This window comes from Pungitius pungitius, chromosome 15 (assembly GCF_949316345.1).
Source record: "Pungitius pungitius chromosome 15, fPunPun2.1, whole genome shotgun sequence".
NCBI classification, from domain to species: Eukaryota; Metazoa; Chordata; class Actinopteri; order Perciformes; family Gasterosteidae; genus Pungitius; species Pungitius pungitius.
In genome coordinates, this window is record NC_084914.1 from 16818129 (window position 1) to 16830542 (window position 12414).

A 12414-nucleotide genomic window follows, 5' to 3' on the forward strand; every position below is an offset into this window, starting at 1 on the left:
ATTTGGACACATTTGCTGGTATGTTCTATCAGATCTATGTGGTGTTATTGGTACTGCCACTGCATTATTATACTATATCTTTTTTTTTTACGTCTGAGAAAAAAATGCACTAATTTAACAGCTTAAAGACAGCAAGATTTGTTTCTGACAACATATTTTTGGAAAGCTGACACCACAGCGTGATGCTTTTTCATAACTTCTGACTCACCAGTCAAGAGGAATAAAGGCTAGAAAAAAACTTAAACATTAAATTTGCCATCTATCCCATTATCATCATCCCATAACTCCACAATACAAAAACGTAACCGTGAAGGATGTGAAAATATGAAATAACCAAAAGGAAAAGCTTGACAATACAATGATAAAATGTTGACATAATGTCATGAAAGTTAAATGCAATGTATTTGTTTAGGTATAGTTAAATAGTTAAGAGTTCTGACTAACTTGCGCTAAAGTAAAAATATCTCCGGTGTCAAGTCACTTCTTTGTCGATCAAACACGCATGAGGAACTTTGATCATTTGTTAGCTGCTGTAAGCAGATGCCTGACAGCAGTAGTAGACGTTGTAAGAACAACAAAAGGTTACAAAAGACAATTCTTAGATAGCATTTGGTGACTAGCCAATTCAGTAACTCACAATATCTGGTATTCAGATGGATGAGAAGACGCAGTCCTGGCAGTGTTATGTTCTTTTCATTCCTTGTCAAACATTTGCCGGCTGTTGCATATTTGTTGTACATAAACTTTCTAGGAGAAAGGTGCTCCACTAATCAAAAGAACTATGTGATCAGAGTCTGCTTAGACCCAGAAACATAAGACATGGCATCAGAGCCCCACCAAGACCCAGTGAGAACCGGGTCCTGGGTCATGGTCCCAGTTATTGTTAACCCAGTAGGATATCTTCACTGGGGCCCATGATGAAGTTCGCTGCTCTGGGTAACTTCCCACCCTCCCCCTACCCATAGCAAACAGCCCAGCCATTATAAATGATGGCTAATATTTGTGAACGAATGGGAAAAAACCTCGGGCTGCTCAAGAACTATTAAGAACGCTGACGTTGACTTTCTTTCTTTTTGTGTGAGTAATGAGGATCTACAACAGGCCTGCGATGAGGCAATATCGCACAGAGTGAACCGTGAAAAATGGGCTCCTACCAGTGAGGTACTCTGGGTCGGGAACGGGGTCCGACAGCTCCTCGTGGCACTGGACCTCCGTTGGCACCGATGCCACCGCCATGCCATCTGGGAGCTGCTGCTCGATGCCGCGGGCAAAGTTCTTCTGCCTGGTGTCAAAAGGACGGGAGAGAATGGGCGGTTCTGGTCAGAGACAGAAGCACTCAGTCATCCGTGCGTAAGGAAGGAAGGAAAAATAAGAAGACCCAATGAGGCAAGAAGGATGGATAGAAACAAACAAACGGGGACAAACAATGAAGAATTGGAGGAAAATAGATAAAAGGCGGTGAGGGTGGCGTGTTTTTTTTTTTAACACTTTCAGATCCTTTTTTTTTCTTGATAAATATATTGTCACGGTTTGGCCTCGCTTCCTGTTTTAGTTTGAAGTTTCATGTCTCTTGTGGTCCTGGGTTAACTTCACTTCCTGCCTTGTCTTGTGATTGCGTGATTGTCTCCACCTGTGTCCAATCACCTGCACCTCCCTCGTGTATTTAAGTCCTGTGTGCCTGTTGTCCTTTGTCGCGTCATTGTCTATATGTCCCTCGTCGTTGGAGCACGTCTTTGGTTTGTCTACAATAAAGAGCACTTGGATCGAGAAACTCTGCGCCTGAGTCCTCACTGCATCCTGCCCCAGCCCGAGTGTGACATATATCATGGAGTAAACCATTTATTTTTCCCAAAACACATGAACAACCTCGTGGATGTGCAAGAAAGCCATGCTCCTATATAAGGATTGTGTGCTGTGGCTGTGTTGGACTATGCCTTGTTGAAGTTAAGTGTAGATGACATTGCATATTGAAACTTCCCTGTAGACCCCACTTGCATGGAATATGTTTTCTGCAATGATGCTGTGTTGACATACCGGGGGTGAATGATGGAGGACAAATGCAAGGATAGACAATGATCATAGATGGATAAATGTGCTTCTCCTCAGTGTAAAGTAATGCTTAATGGCACGTCATGAGGGGGAAATCAATACATAGCAACAATTATGGCAGACTGGGCGGCATAAGGAAGAGACATTGTCTCGCATAAAGCACCCCATTTTTCATGATGTTGGTTCTAGTACGACGTGACTCTTCTCCGTCAGAGAGACGGTGTCCTCGTTTGTCTGTAGCTGCGAGTGACTCTTGGTTGAACTCACTTAGTTTCCTCCATCACACTTTGTCTCAATGCAATGGTTCCACGATGGAATCACTTCAATAAATCGCGACTAAAGATGATGACATTGTCTTTGTTTATCTCGGATTACCTTGGATTATTTTGAGTCAATTTGTAAATGCAATTACTGCTTCAATTATTAAATAAAATTATTATATTATGAAATTATTCAAAAAGAGTGTAAAACCACTAAGAGGTTAGCAACAAATTTGACTGGTTGAACCAGTATACCGCCCAGCCCTACCTCACAATTTTTACGCTGCGTAATATACCGATATTTGATTCCTGCAGTTTGTCCGGGACTGTGGCTTTAAAATACGCGATTATTTAGAAAGCCAAAAAACTTGCCTTTGAAAAAGTCACAGTCTGAGAACAACCGAAGCTGCTGGCTTGGGAAGGAACACTTTGGAGCATTAAACTGACATTTTATGGCATGGCCGTGGGTGTAAACAGTCACTGAAGTGGGTGTGAAGCAGTAAGACACGACAGTGGGACAAATCTGCATCTCCAGGGGCTACGAATGCATAAAACTGTTTAGATTAATGACAAAAAACCCTGTGCGCACAAACACAAGTATGCATGTGCACTCTTTTGGTCAGATTTATAACGCAACCCATATGCCTGATTCTGTACGATAAATCTCTGTGGAACCGTGTTCAAACAAACCTCCTTTCAGCTCCCAAAGGTAGCAAACCAATTGATGCCGAGTCGCCCTTAAGTCGCTTTGCGGCTGTGGGGTACTTGCGGCGGCTCAAACACAATCAGGTTGGTCTCATCCAGCATTTGAAGCTAAAAAAATGAAGTGTAGTAGTTTGTAGGTCTCCCACAAAACAAAACTGTCACATCTTAGTCCATGAAGTCATGAAGAAAGAAGTAATGACTAAGAAAGACCACACAGGTCCAGAAAAAGCTTCCGAAGTTAGTTTAACCCAAACAATGGCCGAACGAAAAAAATAGAAGTTTATTTTGAAAAGATCATGGCATGTTCAATTCTGGCAGCGCAAGACGAACTTTGTTGTCGGTCCCAGAACCTACCAGAAGGCGTGCCTCGAGCTCCGGGACCTCCTCAACCCGAGGAGAAGGAGCCCGGGGGGAGGAGACCACGAACCTCCCCAGTCCCGGCTCCTGACTCGGCCCCAAGACGGCCGTCTCCGCCCGACTCGGCCCCACGACGCCCGTCTCTCACGATGCCCGTCTCTGCCCGTCCCGTCTCCAGCCCCGTCTCCACGAGGCCTGATCGTACCCCGTCCCCTGGTCCTCTCCCCCCCGCCCCTTGTCTGATTTCCCTGGTTCTGCTCCCCTTTTGGACAGTCTGGAAGGTCCTTGAGGAGGGGGGGGGTGGGGTTCTGTCACGGTTTGGTTCTTCTTCCTGTTTTATTTTGTAGTTTTGTAGGTAACTTCACTTCCTGCCTTGTCCTGTGATTGCCTGATTGTTTCCACCTGTGTCCAATCACCTGCACCTCCCTTGTGTATTTAAGCCCTGTGTGCCTGGTGTCCCCTGTCGCGTCATTGTCTACTGTTACCCGTGGTGGTTTGTGCACGTCTTGGATTTATTAAAGAACACTTGGTTGAGAGCCCTGCGTATGAGTCCTCCCTCAACCTGCACCAGCAGCCACTCCTTGACAATATATTCCAATTCTTATATGACAGCCCTCTGCAGTTCTTGTATGTGATAAGGCGTATGTTTTTTGTGCTTACACAACATTATCTGAGAAGTAAGTAATGAAAGAGAAGCCATATATAGTGTAACTTACCATCATCAACTTGCACTAAGGGTTTGTGTGACTGATGTGTGTGGGGGGGGAATTTGAGCTTTTTATTGAATTCCTAATTTCACCTGCGTCAGATAATGCCATTTTAAAACAGTTTTCATGGTCAACTGTCGGACAACGACATGTGCCATTTAACAGCCAGCTGGCTAGAAAAGGAATTTACAGAGAGGAAAGTTCAAGGCACTTTTATTGAACTGCCAGAAGTTGTACAGGGAGCTGAGGGGAGGCGCCACCTGCTGCGTTGGAACCAGACAAAGCAAGAGAACGCTTTTGATGAACAACCCCCATCACTTTCTTTCTGTTTTTGGCAATTCCCCAGATAATGCAACCAGTAATAATCAGGGCCGTCAACGACCCCTCTTCACCCCTCCCCCTAGGACACATTTCATATTTTAATTAACTGAGTCAATGATGGTATTCCTCCTGAGTGGCTGAGGTGATACATTATGCTCAGCTGAGCCAAAAAAAATGCCTGCGAGTAGTTTGGGGGGAGGGGTTGTCAGGTGGTCTTATTCATTGATCCAGAAGCGAACAAAAGGCCTTAAAATATTCATTAAAAGCTGCTCTGAGCTTGTCGCGTGAGAGAGGAACAGAAAGGAGGAGAAGGGGCGACGGTGTAAGGAGTAATGAGGAGGTTGCCTTTTAACATCTCAGTACTGGAGTCCCGTGGCTCCCACCGAGACAGGAAGATAGAACCCATCACCAAGCTCTGTAATCTGAATCCAGATCAGTGCTCCCGAGATGTCACAGTGATACCAGCCCCCCCCCCCTCCCTAGGCCACCAGTGCTCATATCTTTTGTTGCTTTGTAATTAAAGTCCCTGCTTGTGCTCCCGGAGCACTAGGCTGCCAACGACTATGACATTGCTGGAATTTGAAATTTTCAAATCAAATGAAGGAAGCATGCTTTTTTTAACTGGCCAGCCTTTGTGTGAAGCAGGAGGTGGAGCTCGGGGAGGACGTGGTATGCTCCTAACACTTGAGGTATTGCGGGGGTCCAGGCTGAACGATGAAACATGAGCAAGATGTGCTGGGTGCAGAGATCCAAACCACCTCTGTGGCTGTTTCTTACAGCGGTCTAATGGGACAGAGCTGTGAGGGATTCTGATGGGACGGAGCTGTGAGGGATTCTGATGGGACGGAGCTGTGAGGGTTCGGCTGTCCAGCAGATCGGGGGGTCCGTACACTTATTGCGGATATGCGTTAGTTCGTTAGCATCAAAAAGATATTCAAAAAGCATTTATTTCAGAAATAAACATCCTGCTGTATTATAAAAGTCCTCAAACTAGAGATTGAGACCATGAACTCGTATAGAATATTATAGGCAATAAATCACGTGAGACCTCTGTCAAATCAGACTTTGTTTGGTGACCAGGATATCCCACCCTGAACAAATGCAAATTTAAGGAAATTTTGCATTGGCTAAGGCATGGTTTGAATGCATTTGCGTGCCTGAGTGATACTTTATTCATCTGTGTGTGCTCCAGATACAATACCGAAACCCTACAGGAGCCACTGAGAAGACCCATTTAGTCGCCTTCCTGCCCCCCCACGCAAACACACAATTAAAAAGAAATGGTTCACCTAGGAGGGGGTTCTGAGTGAGGTGGCAGAGTTAGAAGAATGAAAAGAAGTTAAAGTAAAGAATGTTTCAGTAGCCATGATGGTAACAACAACAAACCTCTTGTGGTGGTTGCACAATATTCAAATGTGACTTTTTATCATCCCTGAATGATGGCGACAGATGCTTTGTGCCACCCCAGAGCAGCGAGGAAGCGCTTTTGTAGAAGTGCCAGTGAACATCACATAACGGTTCCCTTACTGTCCCCCCCCTCTCTCTCTCTCGCTTGCTTTGAATCAAGGGCAAACGGAACATCTAAAGAGGATAGAGAACCCAGTGCTGTCTCAGTTGCATAATAGTTAGTGACTAAGTGAATGCCTGTTGAAGGCTGCGCATAGCATCTTTGCACTTTAGCCTTCAGTCGCTCTGTTTTCTAAAGAAGTCATTTGACAGCTAGGGTGTCATTTTAACTGCACACACCTTTGGTCCATAGTGTTGCAGTCTCACAGTAAATAGAGGGAGTGCGAGTGAGAGAGTGCAATTATCGGAAGTCGCGTTGGATAAAAGTGTCAGCTAAATGTAATGAGTGAATCGGAATTTGGAAGGAATAAGTAGATTCGATGAGAATGCATACTCCTTCTCCAGTAAAGAAACTCAATAGTGTCTTTTGTAGGAATTGTAAATCCCAAAATATGTAAAGTTTGTGATGCAGACTTTATGTCTAATATAAAATGTCAATGTCCTTTTCTGCAGGTTGAAAAACTCAGACGCACAGACGGAGCAGTACTCCCTATGGCAGGTCCAATTTGAGGGGTGCCCTTTTAACTGATACATCTTTGACTTCCAGCATGCATCAATACAATTCAGGTCGGTTTGCTTGGGTGCAGATTTACAGCTACCTTCAGAGGCTGCCTTCGGTTATCCGTGGCTCCATTTGTGTTTTGGGCTTGAACCCCTGACGGATCTTTGGTGTTCATTTATGATGCTGGTCTAATTAAATTAGAGCACACTGGTTCCTGGTCAGTTTTAATTCATTTGCTGCCATCTCTTATAATTTGGCCTTGCATTAATCATGCCTCCCAAAAGAGTGCCCTTTCCTCTTCCACCTCCTCATCTGCAAAGGAAGCTGCTTTACATTCTCACGCACTTCCAAATGAGATCAGAGCTTTTGCGAATCAAATTCCGGCAGCTGGCGTAATCCTCGCACGGCCAAAATGAATTCCTGTCCCGCAGATGACTTTGCTGACCTTCAGGCTTCCTGAGGTCAGTGGAAATGATTGCAGCATGCGTACAGCAATAATTAACCGCCTTCAAAGAAGTCATCCACATCAAACCCCTTGCAAATCATTCCATAAGCCTCTCCGAAGTGGTTGGGTTTTAGTTGTCTTTGGTATTTGCCTGAAATAGGTTGTTTGTTTTACATCATCGCTATCACCGAGTAACTGTTTATTCAAGACCTGATTTGACTCTCACGGTACCATGGTTCTGATGTCACTGACTTCCAATAAATCTCAAAATACATAAGTGAACCGCTATTGTTGACACCAGGACCTCTGAACAAGGTATGCTAGTTTTACTTCGTTCAAGTGACCCCTATCGAGACGGGTCGGCTTCAAGTCACAGCTGACTTCATGCATCAGTTATGTACCCTATTTCAAACTATGATGCTTCTATTGCTTTGTAATAAATGTACTCTTGAGCTTTGTGTTGTAATCATTATTTGTAAGAAACTTAGATTCAAAAAGGTGCATTATAAATACTATTCACTTACTTGAATTACTCATTTGTGTGGTTCACACATCAGCCTCACAGAGTCTAAAAGGTTGGACTGCATAGCACAAACCAACACCACCGTCAAGAATAACAGGAGTGTTGCATCAGCGGTTCAGCTACGATTCAATGCACCATAGCTGCCTGAACAGAGGCAGAATGAGATATGAGAGCGCATGCGTCTCTGTGGAAGTGGACAGTTGACTGAATACCTTTTTCTTGGGTGCTAGCGGTTCCCCTGCTGAGACTCTAAAGGCCCAACAATGTCTGGCATGCTCCACTTAACAAAAAGCCTGTGTGTTTACCTGAATGTGGCCTTGAGGATCTGTCCCGAGGTGCTCTCCATGCTGTGGTTGTTGTATCCGTAAAATAGGTCTCCGAACACAGTCTGGTTGGCAGGGACGTCCACCACCTCGGCGCAGTCTATCCCTTCAGTGCAGGCCTCAGAGAGCGGCAGGCACGACCTCCCGTCTGGGCCGCGCTTGTAGTCCTCGATGCATCTTAAGTGACAGGGGTTCAAGTCATTTGTTTAGGTTCTGCTTCGGTTCTTTGAATAGCCGTAAAACATTTTAGCATGTTGTGTGTTGTAGTGGTTGCTGGCTTGTTAACCTAAAGGCTTTGAATCTAAAACTCTGGGGAGGCCGGTTGGTCTGGCCGATGGGAGCACCTCAACACGGGAGAAGATTTTAAGCTGTGTTCATCTTGTATGTGTGTGAAATAAACCCCTAACCCTAACCTTAATTCTAGTAGTCTGATATATGCAACGTTACAACAGGGTTTACAACCAAAAACATGTTAAAACTCAATAATCCTAAACTGCTGTTAAATTATCATATGAAATAATGTACCTGTCAACATTTTTGAGAAGCCATAAAGAATATTTAATATTATTTCACCAATGGTGTATCCTAGGAAAGATGGCTCAAAGTGAAAATAGAAAACTTGGCAACTTTTAGTTGATGATTGATCAGTTGAAATTATCATATGAAACGAATGAAATGAAATGAATGAAATAATTCAGATCCGAAAATTTCTTTAACTACGTCAGACATATTGATTTAAACCCCGTGACTGGATCGTGAGACGTCAAAATGTGCACAAATCACACCCCACAACCACATACATCAATTCTCCTCAACTGGCACAAGATCCTGCATCTAAAAAAAACAACAACAAAAAGAAGAGAAACACAGTAGTCTCAAGGCTCTTACATATTGATGATGTTTTGACATCCCGGGTTATAATGTACTCTGTGAAACAAAGCCGATGTAGGGGGAAAAAGATCAGCCATGGACTTAAGCTCCCTCTTACTCACTCCAAACTGTCCCTGCTTTCACGCTGTTTCACGTACAGATGACATCTGGAAACAGCAGCGGGTTGTGTTTTATTAAAGAGACAGTCCTCCTGTAGGACTTCATATCAACCTCAAACAACAACTTTTGTTTTCCACTACCTCTAGATCACATATCCAAGTCAATAGATTGCAGTGATGCTGTCTGGTCAGAACCTCTGCTTAGATTGAAGGCAGGAATGTATCTGACCAGAGGGGTGAATCAGGTGGCGCATGCTGAACGGTGAGGTGGATGTCTGGACATGGCCACACAGTCAGAGAAGTCTAATCAGTGTAACATATGAAAACCGCGAGCAGGGCTTTATCATGGCTGTGTGCTGGCTTTAGATCATATGAAGCAGGTTTTCCCCATAATCGAATGGAACCTTTACAAGGCAGTTTGAGATGTGAAAGCAAGAAAAAAGGTAAAAATTTCACGATTTAAGTTCAATAAAATACTAAGAGAGGGACTTCTTTATTCACTTCCATGATTTCATATGATGGATTTTGTATTGCCTCCTTACAATGCAATAACTCATGGAATACACATATGTTGGTAGATAAATATCCAACCAAATGACATTGTACAAAGAATACCAATTGTACAAAGAATACCAGTTATTCAATCTGTTTTTTCAGATGGAATAATCAACACAATAAAAGCACAATCTGTGCCAAAAAAGTGGACTTTGCACAAGAAGTTATATTGGCCCTGACCCCAAAAGAATGAAGTTGCTGAAGCAGCAGGCGGGACGATTGTACACTTTATGTCTCCATCCACCCCACAAGCAACAATAGACAGAAAAAAAACCACTCAGCGGAGAGTAGGGTCGTCCATCAATCAGAGGATCGGCGGTTCGATATCCGGCTCCACTGGTGTTCATGTGGATGTGTCCTTGGGTAAGACACTTGAGCCCAAAGGGCTCCTGTAGCTGTGACTACAGTGTAAATGGTGTGAGTGCTGGTGGCACGGTGTACGGTAGCTCCTGTCCTCAGTAGATGAATAGTTGTAAATGGGTGAATGATGAAATGTGTCGTAAGCGTTATACAAGTATGGATCACTTTCATTCATTTCAGTTTAGAATCTCCTGCCTAAAAAGCAACAAAAAACTAAGAAATTGGAACTCAGTAGGTGCAGCTACCTGTTAATGCAATATATGCAAAAGATATATAAAGCCTATGTGCGCCTTGATTTGTAAATAGTCTTTTCTGGTAATACTGTTTTTGCTTTTGCCCTGTCTGCGCTTTTATTCTGGTTTGTCAGGTTCCACCTCTGTGATCCCCCTTACGGCCCCGCCCCTCTCTCCATAGCTCAGCTGTGGCTCATTCCAGGGATCATCAGTGGCGGGCATTAAGGCGTCAGAGTTCCCGGGCTCCTCGTCAGGTCGTCCCAGTTCCCAAGCTGGTCCCAGGTGCTGTTTTGTGTCGATCAGTTACCTGTTTACACATTTTGTTTTTTGGGTCCTGCAGGGAATGAATACAGCCCACACCGAGCACCAGGCGCTGTTCTGTAATGGATGATTCTAAAAGGGTCACTCGCCTCGATGCCTTGATTTCGTGAATCTGTGCAGAGACTCATGAGAGCGTTGAGCATGGATGCTGATCTATATATCCCATAGTATTATGTGAAATGTCACTGAACATGGCAAGAGAAGAGAAACCTACAGGGCTCGGGGGGCCCTCTGCATAGTTTGATGAGTTCTCATCACAGTGACCACGTCTCAAAACTTTGACCCTGGAGGAAAAACTTTGGCAATGTTGCAGAATTTCCAGTGTTTTATTTCTCAATTCTTTCAAGTTAAGTTGTTATTGGAGTTCAATGACACAACCATTGTCATAACTTTGGACTAGTACTGTATATGACATATGACCATTGGACTCGTTGATGGCACTGTTAGACTCTCTCTCAGAGTTGATGTTAAAGTAATGCACCCTCATCATAATATATATATTTTTTTAAAGGCCACCCATCCCTCCAGGAGAGTTTAGCATGTGGATCACAAAGGTGGCACAAAACCTTCTGTTTCATTTAATCCTCACTTTTCAGCTTAAATAAATTACAATAAATTGTCCACTACTTATTCCAGCAGTTTTGATATAATGATATGAGGAAATTATACTGGTCTGTATCAAACAGTGGTTGGTTTGGTTCTGAAAAAAATAGTGAGTGAATTTGTGTTCTTTCTTACCCACAGAACATCTGGATGTTGTACAGGGTCGGGTCATCCTCTAGTGGAGCCAGCTGCTGGAGACACAGCTGCTCGCACCCTCCGTTGAACCCGTCGGAGCAGTCGATGCCGATGTGGTGGTCGTAGCACCCGGTCCCATCCTTCATAGGGCTCAACCCGGGGGGACACTGCAGGGGAAACGTGTCTTTAAATGACTGATGTCAGCAATTACAGATTTATACTGCATCCTTGGATCTAGATCTAGATGGGGACAAGCTGCCACATCAACACTAATTTCACATGGAGCGGGTAACAGATCCGATAACATCTGTGCCACGGAATGGAAACAATCCGAATCTTGTCCACATTAGTGCAGCCTGCTGGAGCACTGAGCTCAGTCTGTGAAGCATCACGTGAATGTGAAACTCTTACTGACATCATTATCACCTGCAAGTAACAGTGGTGTCGGACCCCATCCCCTCGGACCACAACACGTCGGTGGAGTTTCCCTCCCGACTTCAGAAGAACCTGAGGAGCGCTTTGTGTTTCCCCCTTTTGGAGTATTTGCCTATTTGTTTGTTTAGTTTTTTCTTGTTCACCTCCCTGGTAGGGTGGGAAATAAAGTCATTGGCTAGAGATCAAACTGCTGTGTGCGTGCTTTTGGGGCCACTATTTACACCCCATAACCACTGTAATACGGACAAAAAAAGAGTTTTACACACTTTTAAACTTGATTGTAAAAAAAAAAAAAACAGCCTTCAGTCTGCAAGAGACGGCAAACTTGAAAACCAAAAAGAAAAGAACTGTTATGAGTAATACAAAAGTCAATCAATATATCCAAAAGACGATACGGAATTTATCAAGTAAGCAAGGCTGGTTTCAGATTCCCTGCTTCTACCTTTTTTAAATCAATAGTTTTGGATAGTGATATTTGTTTCCACTATTTTCATATAATAGAAAAAGAATAATTGATTAATTTTAAATTAAAATAATTTAATTTATATTCATTTATTTTAAAAAAAAAATGTTTTTAGATGGAGCTATGATGATTCCTATGACCTATCCAATCTCCTTTACAAGGAGTTCCAGTAAAAAGGGCAATGTAAAGTTTCAAAATGGATTCAAATTAAGTCTCATTGAGAAAAACTACATGTAAGCTCTGTAAACAGTACAGTTGACCTAGTATGGAAAAATATTAATGAGGCAACAATTTAGTAATACAAAAATAAATGTTTACCTGTTACCTGTTTGGGTTATTGTATTGTTTAATTTTGTAGTTCAATGTCTCTTGTGTCCCTGGTTAGCTTCACTTCCTGCCTTGTCCTGTGATTGCCTGATCGTTTCCACCTGTGTCCAATCACCTGCACCTCCCTAGTGTATTTAACCCCTGTGAGTCTCTTGTCTTGTGTGGCGTCACGTATGTTGGTGGTTCAAGTCCAGGTCCTTGTTTGTCGGTTTTGTTTTTGCCTCCTTCTTGTCTT

The 12414-nt window shown here is 43.4% G+C and overlaps 1 protein-coding gene across 4 annotated transcripts in view; it reads right to left on the reverse strand.

Moving 5' to 3' along the window:
- The window catches only part of astn1 (astrotactin 1), a 302720-nt gene that overhangs the window by 148929 nt on the left and 141377 nt on the right, over positions 1–12414 (reverse strand). For all 4 annotated transcript variants that reach the window (XM_037457170.2, XM_037457168.2, XM_037457167.2 and 1 more), the window contains exons 13-15: positions 10955–11121; positions 7741–7935; positions 1155–1282 (exon numbers count right to left, since the gene is read on the reverse strand). In XM_037457170.2, coding sequence (XP_037313067.2) covers positions 1155–1282; positions 7741–7935; positions 10955–11121 — 490 coding nt within the window. The remainder of the gene's footprint in view (positions 1–1154; positions 1283–7740; positions 7936–10954; positions 11122–12414) is intronic.